Source organism: Medicago sativa, chromosome 8 (assembly GCF_051527215.1).
Source record: "Medicago sativa cultivar Bolivia chromosome 8, Bolivia_mono, whole genome shotgun sequence".
NCBI lineage: Eukaryota > Viridiplantae > Streptophyta > Magnoliopsida > Fabales > Fabaceae > Medicago > Medicago sativa.
Window position 1 is genome coordinate 42,781,496 of NC_140756.1, and position 22,569 is coordinate 42,804,064.

General features: G+C 36.2%; 2 protein-coding genes across 2 annotated transcripts; one reads left to right on the forward strand and one right to left on the reverse strand.

Moving 5' to 3' along the window:
• Positions 1–672: 672 nt before the first annotated feature.
• Positions 673–6,286, reverse strand: LOC146899274 (proline--tRNA ligase, cytoplasmic-like). Its single transcript, XM_085732801.1, has 12 exons — positions 6,006–6,286; positions 5,840–5,928; positions 5,607–5,699; positions 4,906–5,022; positions 4,443–4,630; positions 3,813–3,879; positions 3,376–3,498; positions 3,130–3,282; positions 2,759–3,043; positions 2,429–2,647; positions 1,691–1,784; positions 673–953 (listed from the first exon to the last, which is right to left on the reverse strand). Exons 1-12 carry the CDS (start codon positions 6,109–6,111, stop codon positions 889–891), a joined length of 1,599 nt encoding a protein of 532 aa, XP_085588927.1. The 5' UTR covers positions 6,112–6,286; the 3' UTR covers positions 673–888.
• An 11,153-nt stretch (positions 6,287–17,439) lies between these two features.
• On the forward strand, positions 17,440–19,236 carry LOC146899275 (uncharacterized). Its single transcript, XM_085736736.1, has 4 exons — positions 17,440–17,607; positions 17,717–18,453; positions 18,837–18,967; positions 19,103–19,236. Exons 1-4 carry the CDS (start codon positions 17,440–17,442, stop codon positions 19,234–19,236), a joined length of 1,170 nt encoding a protein of 389 aa, XP_085592862.1.
• The last annotated feature ends 3,333 nt before the right edge of the window (positions 19,237–22,569 follow it).

The window sequence follows — 22,569 nt, forward strand, 5'->3', positions numbered from 1 at the left end:
CTACAGAAGTATATCTCATAAATATTTAGGTCATAATATTTTTTCGTAAATACAGATATTTTTTGATATATTTTAGAAACTACTCTATAAAAATGATACTATAAAGTGATTTAATTACACTTTCTGCCCATACAAATATTCATTTATAAAATATGATTTTTTCTTACGAATTGAAATTTATGGATGCTTCACTCAATGGCAGCGTAATGTGGGCTGAACCACTATATTTAAGAACCAAGGTTACACAGGATAATACATTAAGAACTTCTAAATTATTTATATAACACTCCTTAAAAAAAAATATACTTCGTTCTTAAAAAGTTCAAGACTCTTATTACCATACATTTTGGAAAAAAATATATACTTCGTTAAAAAAAATTATATAATGACGGGGTAAAATAATTTTATACTTCTATCGAATTATACTATATTTTAATGTTCACTGTATAAACTTTGACTATATTTCCAATTATCACCCAAAGCTCTAAAGTATAAAACTAGTTTACACCAAAAGCCAATTATTAACTTTTAATCAAATAAATAAATTTTAGCATAACACTTTTGTGTCCAAAAAGAAAAGACGCAGTTCTCTTTTGTAACATTTGGTGCAAACCAGAGGATTGGATTGTTCAATTTCCATTCCATTGGCTTTCAATCGACATAAACAAGCTGTGGTCAAAAGGCATAGTATTCAATTGATCAGGAAAAGATGCAATACTCTTCTTTAAAGCTGAATAAAATATTGTACCGTATAAAATCAAAGTAAAACTATCAATTGAAAAATAAGTGTGTTGCTCAAGCAGAAGAAACTAATATTTGCGTAATCCACAAATTCAGTGAAGGCACCATTAAATGGTGAACTAGCTTCAGAAATACCACAATCAAGATCTAGTAACTTTTGCCCCAGTATGACCACTTCTTTGCAGGCTTGCCTGACGAAAAGCACACGGTGCCTAAAAGGTCAACAACACAAGGTTTTGATAAGAAACATAAAATCAATTATGATTGTTTACAGAGAAATATTCATATAAGCGATCATCAAAATTAACCATAGTATAGAGCAGGTTCATACAGTCAAATGAAGCAGCAAATAGATTTTAACCGTCACATGCATGAATATACTCCCTCCGGTCCTATATATAAGAAAATTTTCAAAAAAATTTTTGGTCCCATTTATAAGAAAAAGTCACAACTTTTAAGATACATTTATTGTTTAAAAGACTTTTCTAGCCCTCATTTAATGTTGGTCCTTTCAACAATAGTGGGTATATTTAATACTTCACAAATTTTTATTAGTGCATATTTGTAAAAGCATTTAAAAAATTGCAACAACTAATGATTGTCTTGGTTTTGATGATTTTTGGTTTCTTTTCTTATATAAAGGACCGGAGGGAGTACTACTGTATCCGTCTCCTATTAAGCGCATGTTTGGTATAATTGAATATTTATCGTAAGCACGCTCCTCCACCGTGATACCAAGCATGCACAAAGTGTCTCATTTGCAATTTTTACTTGTCGCATATTACTAAAGTTTTTTAGTAAATGAAAGTCATTTTATCATTGAAATCAACTCAACTAAACATTTTCTTATGAACCATGCACAACTCAAATGAGACACTCAAGTTATTAAGAGACGGAGGTAGGATAAAATAATAACACGTTAACATCTCCACTTGAACAATGCTTATACCTTCGGGGAGTTCTGGCTGATCAAAGGGACTACAGAGTGTCTTTGCAGCTCCTGTCTCACCCTTTGTCCTTGCTTTAACATATTTTTCCACCTCCTGAAGCATTATAAACCAATAACAGTTTACCAAGAAAACACCAAACCGTAAATTTAAATATATAGCCAATGAGCAGACATATCAAAATATTACGCATACGGCTATGTATGTCTAATTATAATAATATACACTGGACAATCGGATATTCAAAAATTCAACACTACTGATTGTTAAGAGAATGTAATTGATAACTTGACCTTCAGTTTTATTATGAACTTGTGTCATTCAAAGTGCAAGATGGAAGGAAATTATACAATATAAATTCACTAGAATTGAACCAATATAAATCCGATTAGTCCAATCACATGCGTTGTTTTTTTATTTAACTGGTAATGAAGAAAGACCTGATACAGAAACCAACAGACAGACAGGCGTTTAGAAATAGAAAGGGTTTACTTACCAACTGGGAAGGACAGTTTTGATGTAATTTTTTGTATTAGTTCATGACATAAAAATGCATCTTAGCTAAATATATATCTTATTTAACCTCAATTATATATCTTATTTAACCTCAATCAGAGTGTGGCACGATTATACAGGTATAAATTCCAAAACAATGAAATGACTAAAAAAACAAAACTTGGCAAGCATACTATCTTAAAATCTGGATTATGGTGATTATATAAAAAATACACAATTCATACCTCCTCGTCACACCAAGGAGCTAAGATCATCTTTTTTTCATTCAAAGCTTTTACAAACTCATCCCATGTATGTATGATCTGAATGCATGCATCTCGTTTTTGTTTTGCAACATCAAACAAATTCTGTTGAATATTATCGAGCAACTTCTTTATTTCCTCAACCAAATCATCATTATCAATGTCGATCTTTGCTCCACTATCACGACGAACAGCACGGACCTGTGCAAAATTAAATGAGATTTATTCGGTGTTTCATTTTGTTGAGTAATAGACAGAGTAGAAGCAAAATGACATTTCTGCAAATTAGTGCAATAGGCGAAGATTGATGACCTGCTTATTTGCTAAATCCTTGGGCCCGATTTCAATCCTTAGAGGAACACCTTTCATTTCCCACTGAGAATATTTCCATCCAGGAGAATAGTTGTCTCTGGCATCTGACTCGGCACGAATTCCTGCTTCCAACAACATATTCACAGTTGCGGTACAGGCATCAAAGATTCCTTGAGTATCAGCATCTTTGTAAGGCACAGGAATCACAATGACTTGAACTGAAGCTACTTTAGGTGGCAGCACCAATCCCTTGTCATCACCATGAACCATCACCATCACCCCAATCTGTTGAAAAAGCGCAAAGAAACGTTAATCAAATAGTATTTAGACGAATATTGCAATGCATGTATATTGAAGAAATTAAAGCTTACAGTTCGAGTACTATAGGCCCATGAGTTCTGCCAGACCATTGCTTTCTCTCCCTTCTCATTTTCATAGTTTATCTCGAACATTTTAGCAAAATTTTGTCCCAAACAATGAGAAGTTGCACCTTGTATTCCACGACCAGTGTTTGGAATAAATGCCTAGGAAGAATTTACATCAAAATTTTATTAACTTCTAAGTGTTTATGATACAGAAAACTTGACAATGGCAGCATAAGAATGTCAGACACACACCTCAACACTGGTAGTGTAAAGTCCACCAGCAAACTTCTCAAGCTCACTTTTCTTGCCCTTTACGACAGGAACTGCCAAATACTCTTCATAGATACACCGATATAATTCCAAAATCTCAAGAACCTGAAACAATTATAGTTAGAACATTTAGAAAAATGTACTTTCAAAGGATAGAAAATCTGTGAGTGTGGGTGGAAAAATGAACATGTTAGTATCAGCAAAACGCATGCACATGAAGCAGAGGGGTCGTTAATAGCTAATTTAAGCACTACAAAACCACAAGAGAAGGTACACACACACACACACACATAAACAAACGTAAAAATGTTCATAAAGTACAAGATATATACAGAGACCAAAGATGAAAATTAATGCAGTTACACAAATGAAAAGAGACAGAAGATAGCAATTCATGAAATAACTATTTGATGGAATACCTCTGTATCTGCTTCCTCCTTTGTTGCAAAAGCAGTGTGTCCTTCTTGCCAAAGAAACTCACGACTCCTGCAATTAAAATTGGTATAAGTACCCTGAAATGGATTATACACAAGTGCCATATGAAGTAAATGTGCATGATAAAAACAAAATCTGAAAAATGTTAATTATAAAATATAAAATATTTGGTTGATAACAATTATTGTTTCTTGCAAAGCAGCTTCACGGAGACCAATTCACTGGAATCATCACCAGATGATTCATAAAGGAAGCGTGCAGAATTCAAGGCATTATGTAAGACATATATACACAATGCTGAATGTTAAAAGAGGAATGATAGCAATACTCACTTTAACACTCTCTTTTCAACACTCGCACTCTTATTGGGTGAAATTCATTTGGGTCTTACCATAATCACGAAATAGACACTACATAAAGTGGTGAGACATCCACATGATTTCACCCAATAAGAAATTGAGAGTTGAAAAGGGTGTTAACGTGAGTGTTCCTAGCACTGATATTAAAATTATGAATTAAATGAATTAAGCTTTACAGAGTCATATGTTAACCACAGCCAACAAATTTGCTATAACAGAGAAAGGAAAGCATGGTTAAAGGAAAAAAAATAATGCCTGATGAATGGTGTGGGATTGCTGAACTCCCATCTAACAACATTGCACCACTGATTAAGTTTCAAAGGCAAGTCACGATGTCCCCTTATCCACTTAGAGTAGTAAGGATACATAACAGTTTCACTAGTTGGACGAATAGCAATAGGAATCTCTAAATCAGATTCTCCAGATTTGGTCACCCAAGCAACCTGGGTAAAGGGCAAAACATTTAGTCAGAAAATTAAAAAGCTGTTTTAACAAATTAAATAGTCACAGCAAAATCAGGCACAAACGTTGCTGAGTAATTTGTTTTGTTAGTACGCCAGATCATCCAGCATAGCATGCTGCTGATAGAAGGACTAGGTCCATAAAACAAATATTTTTAAGGAGCAAACCAATCAGCATGACATGCAGGGAGAAAATTTCCTTTATTCTAAAAACACAACCAAACTCGTTGAACAATCTACATTTAAGTGACTCTCACCTCTGGAGCAAAACCCTTGATATGGTCCTTCTCCTTTTCCAGAACAGTATTAGAAACAAACAGAGGGAAGTAGCAGTTCTTGATCTTCATTTTCTTTATTTCTGGATCAAAAAACGCCTGCACATTTGTTTTTAAAATAAAATAAAAATAAAAAATTGAGAGCTACATAAATATTCACAAAAATAACTATGGAATATCTATATCCATGTCTGACTAAGCTTAGGCTCTTTATCGTAAAATTTAGCAGATAGTTGATAAACTAACTGATAGCAGATAAACCGGCTGATATTAGCGGTTGAACTAGCTCATAAATATGAAATGACATATAAAGATGTTTTTAATTGATATTTATTTATTTTCAATTGAGACTACATAGAAGTTGATATTTAATTATTTTTCCAATTGAGATAACATAGTAAAACTGAGAGAGAGAAAATTCTAAGCTATAACCTATAAGCTCAAACGCTTCTTAAAGTAGCTAATCAAATAACAATAAACTAGTAAGAAAAACGTCGTAAAATAGTGAGAAAAAATTGTGCTATAACTGGTCTATTTTAGTCATAAGGGCTTATAAGCTATGCACCGTAAGCTCGAAAATTGGTTTTGCCAAACCGAACCTTAGTATAGATCAACAACTAATGAATAAATAAATACATTTGGGTAACAGATCTTAAACATGAAGATTGATTAAAAGAACATACTTGCATAATCTCCCAAATAGCCATTGACCAAGGTCTGAGAATGTAGCAACCAGAAATATCATAGTACTCAATCATTTCCCCATTCACAACAACCTGTAAAATTAATCCAAATCAAAAGTCAAACACAGCATGCAACCTACACTAGTCAAAAATGAAAATCAGATCCAGATAAACAAGTTTGACCTAAAAACAAATCAGGTGAAAACGAAAAAAAAAATTCAATTGAATTGTACCTCGGAATACCATTCTCCGAAGTTTTCAGCCTTCTTATTGGTCAAACCTAATCTAGTTTCTTTCTTGACTTCCTTCTTCTTTCCACCACCTACAAAAAAGTTTTGGCCGTTAAATTGAAACGTGGAATGTAAAGAACGTGTAGGAAGATTGGGAATGTGAAATAACCTGATTGTTGTGGTTTTGGTTGTTTTGGTTGTTTTTGGGGTTTTGCAGCGGATTGTTGTGTTTTGTTGTCATCGGTCCCCGCCATTGTGAAGGATGACGAGCACATGATCCGATGAGAAACAGAATGTTACCGATGAGGAATTGAAGAAGAAGAAGAAATGTTTATGAATGAATTGAGAAACGGTGTTACCTTGTTGTGTTGGAAAGAAGGCGAGAGAGAATGGAACGTGCAAGAGCGATGGTGCCGTAAGAGGAGACTCACTCTGTGTGTTGTGTTGGGTAATCTCCAGCTAGCTAGGGTTTTTGATTTTTATCTTTTCTCACTCTTTCTTGTGGCCCACGGTTCTTAATATGAAAATTGCTCGTAACACATATACAAAGGCTGAAAAACACATGTAAATTACTCAAATGTCCCTTGGCAGTTAACGGGCGAATTATGAAACCGGCTGCAGTTAACTACCAAGAAAAACTTCTGCAGTTAACTACTGAGGAAAACTTCGGCAGTTAACTGCCGAGGAAACCTCAAACTTTTTTTTTTTTTTTTTACAAAAATCATAAATTGTCATTATTAATATTTATTGATTTTTAATGTTTCAATCATTATTTTGGTACGTTTCAAACAATTGCAGTATTATACTTATGCATATATATCTTAATAAGAATATCATTTAAATCAGTGTAAAAATTAAGCATTTGAATTTTTTTGCACATTACTTAAATAAAAATAATAATTTGTACCCAAAAAAAACGTTAAAATTATTGTGCACAACGATTTTTTTTTTATTGAAGTAATTTGCAAAACAATATTCAAATGCTTAATTTTTACACTCATTGAAATGTTTTTCGAGGACTTAAATGCTCTTTATTTTTTTGGTCAAGATTTAAATGATATTCTTATTAAGATATATATGCATAAGTATATGCTGCAATTGTTTGGAACGTACCAAAATAATGATTGAAACATTCAAAATCAATAAATATTAATAATGACAATTTATGTTTTTGTAAAAAAAAAAAACACGTTTGAGGTTTCCTCGGCAGTTAACTGCAGAAGTTTTCCTCGCTAGTTAACCGCAGAAGTTTTCCTTGGTACTTAATGTAACGCCCTATTTTATTATTTATTTATTTATTTGATTGAGTTTAGAGTCTTTTTATAATTTAATTGATTTATTTGATGAGTTATATTTTTGTTATGTGTTGATATTTATTAGTAGCCCCTATTTTATTATTTAGTGAAAGAATATATTTAGTGAAAGAATATATTTAGTGGAGAAATATATTTAGTGGAATAATATATTTAGTGGAGAAATATATTTAGTGGAAGAATATATTTAGCAGAGAAATATATTTAGTGGATGTCATACCCCAAATTTGACTAGTAGATCCTACATTCATACACCGCCACGTGTCATTTGACCCTGATCAGTCTTTGACTTTTCAGTGAAAAATTCGGCAGAAAGATATTTTAAAAGGGGGCTGCTAACTTACACCCACCTAAAAACGTGCAAGTTAGCAAGCTACACCCACTTATTATTTACTAAAAGACCCATTTATCACTATTCAAACTAATTTTAAATTGAATGGTAATTTTGTAACTAACTAAATGAGACGCTCCTTGTTTCTGGTTTCTCGGCAAAATTGTCCATTTGTTCAAATTAAGGAGCAGTATTTTTCTTTTTTTTACAAAATCAACATTAACTATTGTTTGAAATATCAGTAACCGTTTTGAGTACAATTTTTTTATTTTGTTTGGTAAAGCTACTGAAGCAAACTTGACGCAACAAAAAAAAAAGGTACTGAAGCAAATACTACCAAAAAAAGTGTACTGAAGCAATTATTACGGAAAGGAAAAAAAAAAGGAATTGAAGTAATTTTCATTTTTGATTTTCTTTCAGTAAATGTACTCATTATACTGAAGTATACCCTCCGATCACAAATATAAGCAAAAATTCATGTTTTAGATTCATTCAATAAATGATGTATGTGGTCTTTATTGTAATGAATCTAAAATTTAGATTTTTTGCTTATATTTGTGACCGGAGGGTGTATTTTTTTTTTTTAAGTGTTAACGTCAACAAAAAAAAATGAGCCAAGAAATAGCAGTAAATTAATAACGTCAACAAAAAGAAAAACGTAGAACAAGGGATTTGTAACAACCTTTGTTGTTGTTTGTTAATTGAGTCGAAACAAATTTACGAAACTATCCTTTAGTTAGTACTATTAAAATAGTAGATCGTGGGTTTTTTAGTAAATAATAAGTGGGTGCAGCTTGCTAACTTGCACCTTAGTATTTTTAGGTGGGTGTAAGTTAGCAGCCCCCATTTTAAAATACCTCATATTTGGTTTCGAGTCGGGCTCTCTTCTCTCATTTGTCATTTTTATTTTAATTTCCATCTTTTATTTAATTTCCTTTTATTTATTTAAATTTAAATTTCGTTTTTAAATCTTTAATTTTATCCTTTTTATTTTAATTATTTCTAATTTTTATTTATTCATTACTATTATTATTATTATTTTACTCTTAGGTCCATATTGTTTTGTCCCCGTCCATTTTAGTCTGTCAAGCATCTTCCTTACCCATCACCTTACCCATGCTTGTCTGCCACGCCCCTCTGCTCATACCGCTACAAGCATCTTCCCACGCTCGCACTCACTATCTGTCTATTCTTGCTAACAACACTATAAAATCAACAACATACACAAAAGAAAGGGGAGATTTCACACACAAAAATTCACGCATTAGTAGTCACAAATAACCTGCAAAAATCCAAAACACAAAAGCTCACAACCAAGAATTCATCAAGAAAAATCCATCAACACAGAACCGTACAAACAACACCGATAACCAATTCGCAAACAGGCAGATAAATCAACATCACAAGAACACTTATACAATTTCTCAGTCAAGAAAATCATCATCATCGTACACCACCACCAACACATTCAAATCAAACCTCATCACAAAACATCGAGACCCAAATCCGATCCATAACCTTCCAATATTCACAACTACAAACCGGCCTCAAACCACAACTACCCAAACCTATCGTTTTCCATTCACGACAACACAACACAACCTTGACTCCTCAAACCGGATCAAAATACACGAAAGGTAGTATTTCACTAACTCCTAGATCTAGCTTGATTTGAGTTTTGTTTGAGAATTTTGGTGTAGGAATCGAAAAAAGAAAACGAGAAGAGGAAGAACAGTAAAAAATAGAGTATCAATTACTCCGGCGCGGCGGCGCCGCCCCTCTGGGCCGGCCAACCACCGCTCCGGCAGCCACCCTTCCCACCAGAAAACTCAGAGAGAAAGGAGAGAGCATTTTTAGAGAAGAGGGATGAAGAGAGAGAAATGAAAGAAGAAATGAGTGAAAAAACCGGATATTACATATATATAATGCTAAAACTGGACCGGTTCAGCCATTGAACCGGCCTGAACCGGTCTAAACCCAATCCTCCTAGCCCAGCCGCGCATGCCTGCCACCTAAGCCCAGTTCTTCGTTTTCAATTCCTGCACCTCCCATTTTTACTTCATGCGTCCCCACCATATCATTTTTTATCGTTTGCATGCATTTTAAGTTCTTTTAGTATTTTAATTTCATTCTCATGCATTTTTATCTTATTGCTTGCATCTCATTTTAGGACTTATGAATTATTGCATGCATTTTAAATTATTGGCATTTTATTTTATCGCAAGATGTAGAATGTACCTAGGTCAAATGTAACACAAAAAATATAAAAAATAGTGTGCGTGTGCGTGTGTTTTATTTATCGCTTTATATGTTATTATTAGGGACTATGTGGGGATCCAACGTCACTACAAGTCCACACGCTTTTATTTTCATTGCTCCGTTAGTTTAGTTTTTATCTATTATTCAAAAACAACAAAAACATTCAAATAATCAAAACCATAAAAATATTTTCATAAGCAAACCTTGATCCTATATCAAGCGATCGTCTTTTTATTTTATTTTCTTAAATTAAACATCAATCAATGTTATGCTACTTTGAGTCATTTTGCTTTCAATATAAAAAATACAAACAAATTCCAATTTGCTATTTGGCTTTTCATTTTTAAACCTTTTTCAAAACTCATAAAAAACACAAAAACAAATCAAACGTCAATTTCAACCCCGAACTACGAGGTTTTGATCCCTCACGGGTACGTAGGCAATGGATACGCTTCCTTCCAAATCAATAAAAATGTAGATAAATTAGGTCTCTATTTTCTTTCATCATTTCAAATTCCATTTTTTAAAGCAAGCAAGTTTATAGCACAAAAGTTAAATAAAATCAAGAGGTTCTTGTAAAGTACTACGAATATTTAGGGTGCTTAACACCTTCCCTAAATATAACCAACCCCCGGACCCTTAATCCCTTAAAATGTGGTATTTGAACCTTTTTCCACTTTCTTTTGAAAAGAATTAAAAGTTCAGTCGTGAAATCAAAGGTGGGTCAAACGCCAATCAATGGCATTTGAATCGTCCGAAAAATGACGCAACAGAAATGGCGACTTCACTGGGGATTAAAAGTAAGAGGGTTAAGCCTAACTTGACGTTATTTAAAATTTGTGTTATAAACTTGTTAAATTTTTTTTAATAAAAGATGGAAATTATGTGTATAGTTCTTCCTTCTTCTTTCTTTTTTCTTAAACGTGAGTGGTGAGATAAGTCCATTACCTTGACTTGAGAGAAACAATAGGATAGGACGGTGGTATAATCATAGTGCTTCGCCAAGAGTGAATTTTGGTTATAGCACATGTGATAACCCCACTCAACTCAGGGATCTTGGAAACATACTATGTTGGCATGAGTATTCGTGTTTGACATATTATTTTCAAAGTGACCGCTGAAAGTTGAGAACTTCTAGTTACCTTTAACCCCGCTTGGCCTTTTAGGACGTAGTGAGGTGGCTAATCATGAGTAATCTTGGTTTAGTTGATACGCGATACTACACTTAGACGAGACTTTTTGACGAACGTTGTTCGACCAGAAGTATTTCCGCAACCCGATAACATTCGGAAGCGGTTGAAAACTCTGAGAACTTGGTAGAACCCGTAATACAGGTACATATGAAGCCATAGTCCTTACCAAATGGCGTTACTCCAACATTATTAACTTAACCTCACCATGTTTTCACCGTTTGTGTTGCATAATCATGCATCCATGCATACATGTATAAAAAACTTTTCTCATCAAAACATCGAAGGACTTAGATAAGTCGTTTTGTAAACATCAAAGGAATGAACCTTGTAAGAATGAACACCAAGAAATATAACTTCAAAAATCTTAGCTAAGCTTTAGCTTTTGTTAAGAACTTCTTCCTTGGTTTCACTTTTACCTTTTGAAAAATGAACCAATTGCAATATCTATGCAGATTTTCAAATGAAATCATGTTCATCTGTGATGTTTACGATTCACCTTGACAAATCCTTCGATAACAAAAAAAAAAGTACTTTTTTGCATAAGCATTTCATACATCATGTGCATTCATAGTTTCTAGTCCGTGTCTCATACTTTGTTTTGTCTACAAATGGCTAATCCATCAGTAAAGTGGTCCGATGTCTTCATTCAAGTTTCGCACGCATATGCAAACAGTCATGCAAACGGAAAAGATTGATCAGCTTGAGCAAGAAGTCCACGAACCTCGTGGAGAAGTAACAACACTTCAGGCTGAAGTAGAGAAGTTAACTAGCCGGGAATGTTTAGCTGGGATGGAGTCCTCGCTGATGTTTATTTCTACTACTCATTTGTTCAAATAATATGTTTGTTTGTTGCTTTATGTTTTTCAAAAAAAAAATCCTTTCGTCCCACCCGAAACGGAAGTGAACTTGTTTAGGGCTTTTTGCTTTATGTACTTTCATCATTAATGAAAGGTCATCTCGATCCCGACCTTGTTTTTATTTTGTGCTTTTTCTGAAAAAATGGTAATACAAAAAACCAAAAATTATTTCCCTTTAAATAACTTCCATATGTCTGCATAATCATATTGTTTATATCAATAATCAAATCATGCATATTGTTTATATCAATAATCAAATCATGCATTAATAAACTCGTTGTATACAATAACCATGTACTCTCTTCCAACTTTGAGTTCCTTGTATCCGAAGCCGAAGAAGAGAATGAAGAGACTCCCTATGAGATCTCTCGCATACTGGGGTACTATTACCTTACTTCAGTACACATTTCAACAGGGGCAATCCTCCTCCTTCCCTCAGTATACAACATGGAGGCCGTGTTTCTCGTGAAGGTCGAAGTCCTGTCGATAGGAGTTCTGCCAAAGTCCAAACTTGTTTGAACCTAAAATGCATGATGACCTTGTACAACCATGTCAAAAGAAGTTGAAACAAACTTCCAACAAGAAGGTTCGTCCCCATGAAATTCAAGAAAGAGACTTTGTTCTCAGAAAGACAAAATCTTTTCAACCAAACTCTAGGGGCAAATGGACGCCTAACTATGAAGGCTCATGTGCAATAACTTTTCCAACCGTGGATAATGACGAACACGCACGTCCTATGAACACCGATGCAGTCAAGAAATACTTTGTTAAAATGAAAAAGCTCGATGAGTCGCAAACCTGAAAAGGCGTCTGAGGAAAAAATGAGCATCTCGGTATACTGAAAACCCGAAAGGGCGGTCTATGTAAAAATTAGAGACATGAACAAGAATATTTATCCTGATAGGTTGAAACCCGCAAGGACGACCTATGCAAAAAAATTAAGGATTAAAATGACAAAGTAACTGCATCCGGTAAGGCAAAATCCACTTGGGGCATACCCGCTATCAAAGACCTCTGTTTTGGGGCATCTGCAAATCAACGACTCGGAACAGTGGAATTCAAAATTGTTAGGGAGAATAACGATTATTGTGTTCAATGTACCGTTCCCATTTAATTACCATTTTTTCAAAATGTTTAATCCGTGGAGCCACGCTTTTGGCAGGTCACCACTCTATTTTACATTAATTTGAGTCTGTGCCCATTTACTTGAAAATCTCATTTATTCTGTGTGCAAAAATTTTCTATGTTAATATTTGAAGCGAAATTGTAAAACTTTTTTTAAATGTCTTTTTTAATAGCATAAAGAACAGGTACATTTTCTTTGAACTTATGAGTGGATGAAGGATACATCAACATCCATCTCAAGGACAGTTAAACTCTGCAAAATAAGCATGAGCAAAAGCATTGAGATGACCTCTGTAAAAAAACGTCGGGCCACTTTCTTTGGACCTGCCCAATCTTGCCTTAACAGTCTTACTGTTATACTGTCATGTGAGTCTCATACGTATACATTCATTCATGCATACATAGCACGCATAAAATATCATTCATACATAGTTGCATTATTTTCATGTGTCTTACTCCAATGCATAAAAATGTCATCCCAATGTGTCGATTCAAGTCAAGTGGCAGGATCCCTTAAATTTTTCTGTACGTGGTCGTTACTCATGCGGGTAACTGACGACATTTTCTTTCTGTATACAGTCATTACACATGCGGGTAACTGACGACATTTCCTTTCCGTAAGCAGTCGTTACACATGCGGGTAACTGACGGCATTTCCTTTCTGTACGTAGTCGTTACACATGCGGGTAACTGACAACATTTCCTTTCCGTAAGCAGTCGTTACACAAGCGGGTAACTGACAATATTTTCTTTCTGTACGTGGTCGTTACACATGCGGGTAACTGACGAAATTTTCTTTCTGTACGTGGTCGTTACACATGCGGGTAACTGACGACATTTTCTTTCTGTACGCGGTCGTTACACATGCGGGTAACTGACGGCATTTTCTTTCTGTATGTGGTCGTTACTCCTGCGGGTAACTGATGCCATTTTCTTTCAGTACGTGGTCGTTACACATGCGGGTAAATGATGACATTTTCTTTCAGTACATGGTCGTTACTCCCGCGGGTAACTGTTTGCCTTTGTCCCCCAGTCGGCATATGTTTGTCCTTTGTTGCATTCATAATTGCATTTGCATGCATTCATATCATTATATTCACAAGCATTGCATTCTCAGCATTTCAACTGGTCAAAATTGGTGTACTTGGTATTTAAGTCTCTTCGACCAGTCAAATCAAAGATTCTATCTTCAAGTCTCCGGACGAAGAAACTTAAATAGGGGAATCTGTCATACTCCAAATTTTGACCAATAGATACTACATTCATACACCGCCACGTGTCATTTGACCCTGATCAGTCTTTGACTTTTCAGTGAAAAATTAGGCAGAGAGGTATTTTAAAATACCTCATATTTGGTTCCGAGTCAGGCCATCTTGTCTCATTTGTCATTTTTATTTTAATTTCCATCTTTTATTTAATTTCCTTTTATTTATTTAACTTTAAATTTCGTTTTTATATCTTTAATTTTATCCTTTTTATTTTATTTCTAATTTTTATTTATTCATTACTATTATTATTATTTTACTCTTAGGTCCATATTGTTTTGTCCCCGTCCATTTTAGTCTGTCAAGCATCTTCCTTGTTCTTGCCAATCACGCCTCCACTCAAACAACACACTGACACAACCCATCACCTTACCCATGCCTGTCTGCCACGCCCCTCTGCTCATACCGCTACAAGCATCATGACAAGGTGAAGATGATTCAAGAAAAGATGAAGGCGTCGCAGAGTCGACAAAAGAGTTATCATGAAAAGCGTAGGAAAGACCTTGAGTTTTAAGAAGGGGATCACGTGTTCTTAAGAGTTACCCCAATGACCGGTGTTGGTCGTGCTTTGAAGTCTAAGAAGTTGACACCGAAGTTTATTGGTCCGTATCAGATATCGAAAAGAGTTGGAACGGTGGCTTACCGAGTGGGATTATCACCGCATCTTTCGAATTTGCATGATGTGTTTCATGTGTCGCAACTTCGGAAGTATATTCCGGATCCATCTCATGTGATCCAAAGAGATGAAGTGCAAGTCAGAGATAATCTTACGGTTGAGACCTTACCAGTGAGAATCGAAGGTCGTGAAATGAAGAAGTTGAGAGGCAAGGAGATACCTCTTGTGAAAGTCGTTTGGGATGGAGCGACTGGCGAAAGCTTGACGTGGGAGCTAGAGAGTAAGATGCTGGAGTCTTATCCATAGTTGTTTGCTTGAGGTAAATTTTCGAGGACGAAAATTCTTTAAGTTGGGGAGAGTTGTAACACCCGTCGTAATTATTTAATTATTTGAATAATTGTGATGTGTTATATGTGCTTTTATGTGTCTAATTGTCTCTGCGTGTGTTTTTGGTTAGGATTATTAGAATTCGGTGTTTGGAGAGTTATAATTAGACATTTTACCGTTAAGTGGGTAGCCCTGTTGTGAGTGGACTGTAGATTAAAGAAATAATATTATAAGAAAGAAATAATATTATAAGGGGGAAAGGAAAGAAAAGAAGAAGAAAACACGGGAAAGAGAAGAGAAAGAGGAAAGAGAAGGGAAAGAGGAAAAAGAAGAGAAAGAAGAGAAGGGAAATAAGAGAAGAGAAATTGAAGGTTTTTGCTTGGATCTTGTCAATTAAGGTAAGGGTGAGACTAACTCTCATTATTATCAAGTTTTGATTCATGAAGTTTAATCAATTGTGGTAGTTTTAGGGATTTGGGAATTAGGGTTATAATCATTAAAATTGGAAGATTTTAAGTGAACCTTGTGTAATTTGATGTAGAAAGATGTCAATTAATCATAGAAAACGTTTAGATGTTGATTCCTGAGCTGCGACAGATCTGTCTGTCATCGCTCGCAATTGCGAGTGATTCAGCTCGCAATTGCGAGTAACTCCCAACTCGCCATTGCGAGTAACCTGGCTCGCCATTGCGAGTAAACGTTGAGCTCGCCATTGCGAGTAGTGTAGCTCGCCATTGCGAGTTAGTGCAGTACAGACCTGCTATTTTGAATTTCTTGCCATTTTGACTTGTTTCTGTGATGGAATAGGCTCTGATGAATAAATGAAAGATGTTGTTGATTTAATTGTTATTCCATTAAGAGTTGTTTGAGATGATGAATTCTTGTGAATATTTGTTAATGAATTGACATTAAAGATGAAGTTGTTGCATTAGAGTTGTGTCGTTGCATAGTCAGAGATGGGGGCTTAATGCCTGACAGGTCCTTTATGACCTAGAGATGGGGGCTTAAGGCCTGACAAGTCCTTTATGACCTTAGAGATGGGGGCTTAATGCCCGACAAGTCCAAATATGACCTTAGAGAAAGAGGCTTAATGCCCTGGTGGTACCACATGCATATTGAAGTTGTCTAAAATGTTGTTGTTAAGATGAGTAGTTGCTGCTGCATTGTAGAGTCGTCATTACATAATATAAATGATGATTGCTGAGATATTGTTGCTGTTTTGATGATGTAGTCGATGTTCTGAAATTACAAGATGATGTAATTGACGTTATATAAAGTTGAATTTATATGTTGTTGACTATTCTTTATGAATTATTATTTGCTATTAATGAATGTGAAATCTCACCCCTTCTTCTTGAAAATGTTGCTCTTCGTATGAGTAACTTGCAGGTAACGAAGAATAGTGCAGTTGTGAGTGTTATACATTGATACGTAACGAGAAGGGGATTGTCTGATGCATAGTTTTCCTTGTTACGTATTTCTTTTAATAATGTTGAAATATTTTATGAAGTCTATTTTAAGATGTTAAGTTGTGGCCTTTTAGTGCCAAGGATTTATGATGATGTAAACTAAATTCCGTTGCATTAAATTGTTGAATTTTATAAAGACAGGTTGCTTTGATAAATAGTATTTTCTATTACTATGATTGTTTGAATTGATGTATTGATGAATGTGATGCTCCGTTATGATGATAAAACTCTGATAATTTTTATGAAATTTTTAAGACGGGAAGACGGGGTGTTACAATTGGTATCAGAGCAGGTCGGTCCGTCCGGCCAAGTAGTTGAGTCGAGTTGTGTCGTTTAAACGATTAGGATACCATCATTATGTTATTCTAACTGTGTGTGTTACGCAGAGAAGAGGAGGAAACCTGGAAGCTACTAATTTCATCTGTTATAAGAGAACTAGAATGGCTGGGAGAAATGATGCTGCGATTGCTGTGGCTCAAGCTGTGGGACAACAGCCTAATCAGAATGTCGGTGCTAATGCGGAAGTGAGGATGTTAGAGACATTCTTGAGGAATCACCCCCCTACTTTCAAGGGAAGGTATGACCCTGATGGAGCTCAGACGTGGCTCAAGGAGATTGAGAGAGTTTTCCGTGTTATGCAGTGTACAGAGGATCAGAAGGTGTGTTTTGGTACGCATATGCTGGCTGAGGAAGCTGATGATTGGTGGACGAGTCTCCTACCTAATATAGAGCAAGATGGTGTCGTGGTTACTTGGGCTATTTTTAAGAGGGAATTCCTAGACAGATACTTTCCGGAAGATGTTCGCGGAAAGAAAGAGATTGAGTTTTTAGAGCTGGAGTAGGGTGTTATGTCTGTGACTGAGTATGCTGCCAAGTTCGTGGAGTTAGCTAAATTCTATCCACACTACACTGCTGAGAATGCTGAGTTTTCTAAATGCATCAAGTTTGAGAATTGTCTGCGTCCCGAGATCAAGAAGGCTATTGGTTATCAGAGGATCCGTAATTTTTCTGTATTGGTGAGTAGCTGTAGGATCTATGAAGATGATTCCAAGGCTCACTATAAGATTATGAATGAGAGGAGAAGCAAACAACAACAAAACCGTGGGAAACCTTATAGTGCTCCAGCTGAATGATGAGAGAAGGCCTAAGAAGAATGCGACTCCTACTGAGATTGTTTGCTATAACTGTGGAGAGAAAGGTCACAAGAGTAATGCTTGTGGTGAGAATGATGTGAAGCGGTGTTTCCGTTGCGGCGTCAAAGGGCATACAATTTCAGAATGCAAGCATGACGACATTATTTATTTTAATTACGGTGGAAAGGGACATGTTATTGTTCAGTGTACAGAACTAAAGAAGGCCCCGACTAGGGGTAAGGTGTTTGCTTTAGCTGGTACTCAGACAACCAGTGAGGACCGTTTGATCCGAGGTACTTGTTTTATTAATGGTATTCCTTTAATTGCTATCATAGATATTGGTGCTACACATTGTTTTATTGCTGCTGATTGTGCCTTGAGGTTGAGTCTTGATGTGTCGCCCATGAATGGAGAGATGGTTGTCGAAACCCCATCTAATGGTTCGGTAACTACCTCTCGAGTGTGCTTGAGTTGTCCTTTGTATATGTACGGTAGAGATTTTGCTATGGATCTAATCTGTTTGCCATTGAGAGGAATGGATGTGATTCTTGGTATGAACTGGTTGGAGTATACTTACGCTCACATAAATTGTTTCAACAAGACGGTGCGATTTTCTTCTCCAGAGGAAGAAGCAGAGACTGATTTTGTAACTACTAAGCAGTTGAAACAGATGATGCTTGACGAAAGTCAATTGTTTTCGTTGACGGCGTCCTTGTCCGTTGAGAACAGGCAAAGATTGATAAGTTGCAAGTTGTGTGTGAGTTTCCAGAAGTTTTTCCTGATGAAATTCCTGATGTGCTGCCGGAGAGGGAAGTTGAATTTTCAATTGATCTTGTTCCGGGTACGAAGCCCGTGTCTATGGCGCCTTACCGTATGTCGACTTCCGAATTAGCTGAGTTGAAAAAGCAATTAGAAGATTTGCTTGATAAGAAGTTTGTAAGACCGAGTGTTTCACCTTGGGGAGCGCCAGTGCTATTGGTTAAAAAGAAGGATGGTAACATGAGATTGTGTATTGATTATCGGCAGTTGAACAAAGTGACAATAAAGAATAGGTATCCACTTCCGAGGATCGATGATTTGATGGATCAGTTAGTGGGTGCACGTGTGTTTAGCAAGATTGATCTGAGGTCAGGTTATCACCAGATTAAAGTGAAAGACGAAGATATTCAAAAGACGGCCTTTAGAACACGATACGGCCACTATGAGTATTTGGTAATGCCTTTCAGAGTTTCTAATGCACCAGGTGTGTTTATGGAGTACATGAATCATATTTTTCATGCATTCCTAGATCGCTTCGTGGTTGTATTCATCGACGATATTTTGATATACTCCAAGTCTGAGGAGGAACATGCCGAGCATTTGAGAATTGTTTTGCAAGTGTTGAAGGAGAAGAAGTTATATGCCAAGCTTTCAAAATGTGAATTTTGGTTGAATGAGGTGAGTTTTCTTGGTCATATTGTTTCTGATAGTGGTATTGCTGTAGACCCATCTAAGGTTGATGCAGTATCGTAATGGGAGACTCCGAAGTCGGTTACAGAAGTTAGAAGCTTTTTGGGTTTGGCTGGTTATTACCGAAGATTTATCGAAGGATTTTCCAAGTTAGCACTTCCCTTAACTCAGTTGACTTGTAAAGGCAGAGCTTATATGTGGGACGTTCAGTGTGAGAACAACTTTAATGAATTGAAGCAGCGATTGACGACAGCTCTGGTTTTGATTTTACCAAAATCCGATGAACCTTTTGTTGTGTATTGTGATGCGTCCAAGTTTGGTTTAGGTGGTGTGCTTATGCAAAATGACAAGGTAGTGGCTTATGCGTCGAGGGAGTTGAGGATTCATGAACGAAATTATCCTACTCATGATCTTGAGTTAGCTGCAGTAGTTTTTGTGCTTAAAATTTGGAGGCATTATCTGTATGGCTCTAGATTTGAAGTGTTCAGCGATCATAAAAGTATGAAGTATTTATTTGACCAGAAGGAATTAAATATGAGGCAGCGAAGGTGGCTTGAATTGCTAAAGGATTATGATTTCGTGTTGAATTACCATCCGGGTAAAGCTAATGTTGTTGCGGATGCTTTAAGTAGGAAAACTTTACATATGTTTGCTATGATGGTTAAGGAGTTGGAGTTGCTTGAACAGTTCAGAGACTTGAGTTTGGTTTGTGAAGTGTCGGCGCATTGTGTGAAACTAGGAATGTTGAAGATCAACAGTGAATTTTTGAATAGCATCAAAGAAGCTCAGAAAGTAGATGTGAAGTTAATAGATTTAATGGTTGAGGACAATCAAGCAGAAGATAGTGACTTTAAAGTTGACGATCAAGGAGTGTTACAGTTTTGGGGTAGAATTTGTATTCCTGATGATACAGAAATGAGAAAGATGATTCTTGAAGAAAGTCACAGAAGTAGCTTGAGTATTCATCCGGGAGCTACAAAAATGTATCATGATTTGAGGAAGTTATTTTGGTGGTCTGGGTTGAAACGTGATGTGGCCCAGTTTGTGTATTCATGTTTAATTTGTCAGAAGTTAAAAGTTGAGCATCAGAAACCTGCTGGGTTGTTGACACCGTTAGATGTGCCAGAATGGAAATAGGATAGTATATCCATGGATTTTGTGACGAGTTTGCCGAATACTCCAAACGGGCATGACACTATTTGGGTGATTGTGGATAGATTGACGAAGTCGGCTCATTTCGTTCCGATTAACATTAATTTTCCTAAATCTCAGTTGGCGGAGATTTACATTCGCGAAATTGTGAAGCTACATGGTGTCCCATCGAGCATTGTGTCAGATAGAGATCCAAGGTTTACTTCTAGATTTTGGAAGAGTTTGCAAGAGGCTTTGGGTTCTAAGTTGAGGTTAAGTTCGGCGTATCATCCGTAGACAGATGGTCAGTTGGAAAGAACAATTCAGTCGTTGGAAGACTTGTTGAGAGTTTGTGTACTTGAGCAAGGTGGAACTTGGGATAGTCATCTACTGTTGATAGAGTTCACGTACAACAACAGTTATCATTCTAGTATTGGAATGGCACCATTTGAGGCTTTGTATGGGCGGAAGTGTAGAACTCCGTTGTGTTGGTTCGAAACAGGTGAGAGTGTGATTCTAGGACCAGAAGTTGTTCAATAGACTACTGAGAAGGTGAAGATGATTCAAGAAAAGATGAAGGCGTCGCAGAGTCGACAAAAGAGTTATCATGACAAGCATAAGAAAGACCTTGAGTTTCAAGAAGGGGATCACGTGTTCTTAAGAGTTACCCCAATGACCGGTGTTGGTCGTGCTTTGAAGTCTAAGAAGTTGACTCCGAAGTTTATTGGTCCTTATCAGATATCGGAAAGAGTTGGAACGGTGGCTTACCGAGTGGGTTTACCACCGCATCTTTCGAATTTGCATGATGTGTTTCATGTGTCGCAACTTCGGAAGTATGTTCCGGATCCATCTCATGTGATCCAAAGAGATGAAGTGCAAGTTAGAGATAATCTTACGATTGAGACCTTACCAGTGAGAATCGAAGGTCGTGAAATGAAGAAGTTGAGAGGCAAGGAGATACCTCTTGTGAAAGTCGTTTGGGATGAAGCGACTGGCGAAAGCTTGATGTGGGAGCTAGAGAGTAAGATGCTGGAGTCTTATCCAGAGTTGTTTGCTTGAGGTAAATTTTCGAGGACGAAAATTCTTTAAGTTGGGGAGAGTTATAACGCCCGTCGTAATTATTTAATTATTTGAATAATTGTGATGTGTTATATGTGCTTTTATGTGTCTAATTGTCTCTGCGTGTGTTTTTGGTTGGGATTATTAGAATTCGGTGTTTGGAGAGTTATAATTGGACATTTTACCGTTAAGTGGGTAGCCCTGTTGTGAGTGGACTGTAGATTAAAGAAATAATATTATAAGAAAGAAATAATATTATAAGGGGGAAAGGAAAGAAAAGAAGAAGAAAACACGGGAAAGAGAAGAGAAAGAGGAAAGAGAAGGGAAAGAGGAAAAAGAAGAGAAAGAAGAGAAGGGAAAGAAGAGAAGAGAAATTGAAGGTTTTTACTTGGATCTTGTCAATTAAGGTAAGGGTGAGACTAACTCTCATTATTATCAAGTTTTGATTCATGAAGTTTAATCAATTGTGGTAGTTTTAGGGATTTGGGAATTAGGGTTAGAATCATTAAAATTGGAAGATTTTAAGTGATCCTTGTGTAATTTGATGCAAAAAGATGTTAATTAATCATAGAAAACGTTTAGATGTTGATTCCTGATGATTTGGAGGCTTGGGGTAGTGAATTTGGGTGACTGTGAGGATGAGAACTGAGCTGCGATAGATCTGTCTGTCATCGCTCGCAATTGCGAGTGATTTAGCTTGCAATTGCGAGTAACTCCCAACTCGCCATTGCGAGTAACCTGGCTCGCCATTGCGAGTAAACGTTGAGCTCGCCATTGCGAGTAGTGTAGCTCGCCATTGCGAGTTAGTGCAGTACAGACCTGCTATTTCGAATTTCTTGCCATTTTGACTTGTTTCTGTGATGGAATAGGCTCTGATGAATAAATGAAAGATGTTGTTGTTTTAATTGTTATTCCAGTAAGAGCTGTTTGAGATGATGAATTCTTATGAATATTTGTTAATGAATTGACATTAAAGATGAAGTTGTTGCATTAGAGTTGTGTCGTTGCATAGTCAGAGATGGGGGCTTAATGCCTGACATGTCCTTTATGACCTTAGATATGGGGGGCTTAATGCCCAACATGTCCAAATATGACCTTAGAGAAGGGGGCTTAATGCTCTGGTGGTACCACATGCATATTGAAGTTGTCTAAAATGTTGTTGTTAAGATAAGTAGTTGTTGTTGCATTGTAGAGTCGTCATTGCAT